A 5829-nucleotide genomic window follows, 5' to 3' on the forward strand; every position below is an offset into this window, starting at 1 on the left:
ATAACCTAGGCCATGCTTAAATACTTTTAAAACTAGTGGAAGTATAAATGATTTAACACATTGTATTAGATGTATCTTCTTACTGTATATAAAAATTAATTCTGTGTTGGTTTCAACAAGTGTTCCAGTTTTTCATTCAATGAAATTAGCCACTCATGATCATCAGACAGACTCAGTGTTGTGACAATGCTGGACATCTGAATTGCAGGTATGGTTCACCTTGTATTACAGTGCAAGAGGCTGAGCATTCCACAGATCCATGTATCCTACATGTAACCTTGAAGTAGACTCAGTGTAGTACAGGCTTGTCTGGTGACTAACAGAAACAGTCCTTTTTGTTGATTATGTATAAGTGTAATTCAATGTATTGTACGGCCATGTGAATTACAACAATGTAGTGTAATTCACAGGAGTAATCACGGGATAAGGGGGTGGGGGTTCACCATTAAAAGCTTTTGTCTTTATGCATAACTTATTTATTAAAATGGTTTTGGTTCCCAAATTAGATAGTGCATTGCGTTCCTGAACAAAGTATTTAATTTCACATTGCTCTGTGATCACTTTGATATTAGACATGTAACACACTGTGCACCTGTACAAGTGATGTTGATTTGATGGAGGGAATGAGCAAATGGACAGCAAAAACACTTTAGCAATACAAACAAATCATCTGTGCAGGTTGTTCAGCAAGAACTTGCAGAATTATCATTCTCAGACTTGAGAGGCTACAAAGAAGATTTATTAAAGCAAATCATCTTATGTGGTGTTCATTCATTTCTGAGTTGTACCCAAAGAGATATCCCAATTTAACACTACTTTATTCATTAGAGTACCTAATTATAGTTAGGTGGAAAGGAATACTTCAGAGACAAGAGTCTTGGCAATAGACAGAATACACTTCTGATGTCAAGAGAGGAACTGTGAAACTACTGGCTGATTGGGGTATTATTGGGTGAAGGAAGTTGTAGAGAGAGAAGTGGGCGGTGGAAAAGAACTGAGAGGAGAAATATTGATTCAATGCTGAATGTGAAGGTCACTATTCAGCGCTTTAACATAGAATGTTTGTGTGTGTGTAGATATACATAAATATGTAGATAAATATAGATAAATACACTCATAAACATACATAAATTTATGTATATATATATATGCATAAATACATGTATAATTACATATATTCATATAAGTGTGACTGTGTGTGTGTATATATACATATATATATGTAGATAGATAAATAACTCACACGCATACATATATGTACATGCTTATATAGATATGTACAAGTACACACATATGCACATATATATATATATATATATATATATATATAAAAGGTGTAGGTACAAGAGGTGGTCAAACTCTGTGTAAGGAGTAGACAACCACCATATATATATATATATATATATATATATATATATATATATATATATATATATATATATATATATATATATATATATATTTATACACATACATTTGTAAATAAATATGTACAAATGTATGTGTGCATGTGTGAATATGTATATGTAAACACATATTCATATACACATGTGTGCATGTGTAGAGTATAATATATTCACTAAAGCTGACACTTCATATTCCCTAACTTATAGTAACAAATTGGCAATGAGAAACTCTAAGTTAGAAAATGTGAAAGGTTGGTTTTAGTGTGTGTGTGTGTATGCATGTATGTATATGCACATACACACATTCATTCAGTGAAATAACAAAAAGAAACTTCAACCAACTCAAATCTTGTCACAGGCAAACATACGCATTCATACACTCATATATCATTGCATTTTACTGTCGTCGAAGGTTCTCTAAACGGGCTTCTAAGTCAGCATCTGCATCGTTGACTCCTGCTGCTGCTGCCTGAGCTTGTTGTTTAGTTCCAGGAGCCAGAGTTCCACTGGCACTGGGTAGTCCTGTATCACAAGAGAGAAATGAAAAATAAAAAGAAATTAGTAAGATATCAAATATAACAGGTAATTAAAGAGAGGGATGCGAAAATGCTTAGCTGTGACCCGCATGCAAGTATGATCTCATAGCTGGTATGTTGCTTTTGCTAATTGTTTTAGGTGCCTATATAGTTGCAAGCAGATGCAAACACTCTCTTGCCCCTCCCCCCTTCATCCAGTGGAACAACATGGATGTGACTGAGAGAGAGAGAGAGAGAGAGAGAGAGGGATTTGGAACAAAATGGTTGAGATGTCAAGGCAGCAGGCTATCATAGATTCTAACTTGGCAAAAGCAACCATTGTTGTATTTCACTCAGCAAGGTACATAACTGTTTGTATTAGTTGGCTTTACTAACAAAATAGTTTCAGCCCCCCGTGTAGGAGATTTTAAAATTGTGATACTTGTGTGTGTGTGTGTGTGTGTGTGTGTGTGTGAAAGAGAGAGAGAGAGAGAGAGAGAGAGAGAAAGAGAGAGAGAGAGAGAGAGAGAGAGAGAGAGAGAGAGAGAGAGAGAGAGAGAAAACTGCACCAGCAATTGATTGGTACACATTTCCAGCTGAGTAGACAGAAACAACATTAAATGAAGAACCTTATGGAAAAGCTTAATAACATCTGGTGCAGCAAAAGTGACCCAACTAAGCTAAAAAGAAGTTAAAGTGAGTGCTCATTTGGCCAACAGGCATTTATGGTTGTGAAGGATGGGCTCTGAACAAATTTCAAGAGAACATAGCCAATGCGTTTGAAATGTTAATGTATAGGTGGAATATTTATGAGCCTTACAAGGATCATCAAACAAATGAATGAATATTACAAGTAGGTTACAGACTACAACTCCTGAATATTGTAAAAAAACATAACAGAAGTTCATCTATTATGACCATACTTGAAGAAACAGAAGTTTGGAAAACATCATCATGGAAAGAAAAGTAGAGGGTAGTACATCATGATGCAAGCAAAGAATGCAATGGTCAGACAATATCAAGAACTGGTTGGACAAGAGTGGCAAAGCAGCTGGAGAACTTGTGCTTAATTGTAGTATGATCAATGTGCTACAGGCATATGATACATGACAATCACAATTACACAGGAAGAAGCTCATGGGCATTGGTAGTGAATGTGTCTACCTAGGTTCAAAATTTAGTCACAGCAGTGCAGGGAATTTTTCACAGGCATAGGAATAACTATGTGGTTAACAAGCTTGCTTTGCAACTACGTGGTTTCAGGTCCAGTCTCATTGTGTAGTACCTTGGGCAAGTGATTTCTACTATAACTTCGAACCAACCAATGCATTGTGAGGATATTTGGTAGATGGAAGCGATTTCGTAGAGCAGTTGGATATGGCTGGATTTGGCCGGTTTGAACAAATAAAGGGGGAATTAATTTTGACCGGTTTGAACACTAAACGGCTAAATAAATGATATGAGTATCCATATGTAGACACGTCCCAAAAAACCAGGAATATATATCCTGGCACTTCACCATGTCAGCTCTCTCCTGCTCTTTTTTGCACTCTTGCTTTCTCCCACTCTCACTCTTTCCCTTGTTCTTCCCTCTGGCTGGGTAATGATGTATCTCCTCTTCAGTAGCACATCTTTTCTGCCCTCATTCTTGATCACTCTTTGTTTCTGTCCCCTTTCTTGTTACCTCTCGCTTCCTCTCCCTTGGCTGGGTAACCATGTATCTCCTCTATAGTAAGACACCTGTTTCTGTCTCTCTGTCACACTCTAATCTTTCATCATCTGACACAAGATCACCTCCTTCAATGCCTTCACCCTTCTCAAAATTTCTTGCTTTGCAAGATACCGAGTGACCCTGCTGGTGCAGGTTCTATGTAAAAAGCATCCAGTCCACACTGCGAAGTGGTTGGCATTTGGAAGGGTACCCTCACTTGCGCTGGTACCATGTAAAAAAATACTCAGTCTAGTCTACGGGGTGGTTGGTGTTAGGAAGGGCATCCAGCCATAAAAACCATACTAAAACAGACACAGTAGCCTGGTGTAGGCTTCTCTCTGGTTGGCTCTTGTCAAACAATCCAACCCATGCCAGCATGGAAGATGGACGTTAAATGATGATGATGTTGATGAATGAATAAGACATTCAACTCAGAAATGCATAATGTGAGAAAATCATAAATGTTAGATAAAATGGTTAAAATAAAAGATGACAATTTACCAGATAGTTCCTCTGACATCTGTAGACCTAATTCATCAAGAACTTGTGCTACAATTGCATCACTGAAAAGAAACCAGATGAAAAGTTACAACAGAAATCAATCACACAATTACTATACATATTCAGGGTGCGATGGGTAAATTGTCACTATTATATACTTTTAATTTAGTGCATGTGCATTGTTTGTTTTTGATTTTACTGACTACACAGTATAGTAGGGTCAGTGGGACACCGTCTGAGAGAAAACTACTTATCAAAGGCACCAGTTTGGGGTCAAACGACAGAAGATGGTCCTTTAGCTACAAATACATATTAGTCAAAGTTCTACCTAGGCCATCCATAGCATTTTATGTTTTGGATCAGAGGAAATAGTTTTTTTATGACAATATAAGCTGGATGGAGAGAGAAAAGAGAAAATTGGAATCTCTATTATATACGGTTTGGTATGCAGCAGTGGTGTTGTTTATCAACATTGTCAAATTGTTAGTGTTTTGATTTTGTTTGTCAATTCTTAAAGACATTCCATTTGGAAGCCTTTATGTTTTGACTTTTACAAACACCTAACAATTCATGACATGATGTATGCATATGTATGTATGATTAATTATGGAAATAATAAATCATACATGTGTATGGTTTATAATGTGTATGAATTATTATGAAAATATTTATTCTTAGAACTATGCATAGATCTATAAGCACATATATAAATAATATATGATGTTTAGAGTAGAGGAAGAAATAAAAAACATGAACATGGTATTGAGCAGATGACATGGTCAGGTCAACAAAAAGTGTGCGTGTGTTCATATATATATATATATATATAAATGGATATAGATATATTTACACACAAAAATATATATCACATATATAATATAAAACACCTGAGCAAAGTAACATATGTTTGATCTGAGGGAGATTTGGCTACTATATCTAGAAGCTTCCCTTATAGTCTCCTTCAATTAGGTGTTGTTTCATCATGAATCAAAGCAGTGTCCCAGTTCAATGCAGTGACACAGTTGATGGCAGTCTTCCTGGATGGTTGCTGTCCAATGACTGAAACCAGTAAAAGAATAAAATAAGGAAAGCTTTATCAACATACGTTTCTTCTTCATCATCTTCTCCCATTGCATCATCAATGGCATCGTTCATCATTTCTTCCTTCATATCCATCATCTCAGACTGTTTCTCAAATTCCATCATGATCTTTTGAATCTGAGGTAACTTCAGCTGAAAGATAAATAAATTAGAAGTTTAATACTTTGATATTCCAGATTGTTTGATGTTTTCAAGTTTCAAATTCGGCAACCTGCAATCTATTAATAGTTCCATCACTGGTTTTCATATATATGTGCCAATGTGCCAGAAGGGAGGCTAGGCGACAGGTTTATTTAGCCAGAGGGGAAGCAGATAAGGAAAGATTTGCCAATGTTCTGCGCCGTGAGGACCAAAGACTCGAGGTATTTCGTGTTGCAAGACAGTGTAGGAGAGAGAATAGTGATGTTGTAGGAGAGAAATGTGTTCGCATGGATGATGGTACGCTTGCATTAAATGAGGATGCAAAGAAAGAGGTCTGGAGATGCCACTACAATAGATTGCTTAATAAAGAGAATGAATGGGAGAAAGAGAGCCTGCCGTATGTCGACCCAATAGAGGGACCAGCTATCCGAGTTGATAATACCAGGGTAGATAA

The 5829-nt window shown here is 36.5% G+C and overlaps 1 protein-coding gene across 1 annotated transcript in view; it reads right to left on the reverse strand.

Annotated features, from left to right (window-relative positions):
- Positions 1 to 400: 400 nt before the first annotated feature.
- Positions 401 to 5829, reverse strand: part of LOC106878828 (charged multivesicular body protein 2a) — a 36115-nt gene continuing 30686 nt past the window's right edge. The window contains exons 4-6 of the mRNA XM_014928167.2: positions 5239 to 5366; positions 4134 to 4195; positions 401 to 1928 (exon numbers count right to left, since the gene is read on the reverse strand). Coding sequence (XP_014783653.1) covers positions 1804 to 1928; positions 4134 to 4195; positions 5239 to 5366 — 315 coding nt within the window. The 3' untranslated portion in view covers positions 401 to 1803. The remainder of the gene's footprint in view (positions 1929 to 4133; positions 4196 to 5238; positions 5367 to 5829) is intronic.

Source organism: Octopus bimaculoides, chromosome 4 (assembly GCF_001194135.2).
Source record: "Octopus bimaculoides isolate UCB-OBI-ISO-001 chromosome 4, ASM119413v2, whole genome shotgun sequence".
NCBI lineage: Eukaryota > Metazoa > Mollusca > Cephalopoda > Octopoda > Octopodidae > Octopus > Octopus bimaculoides.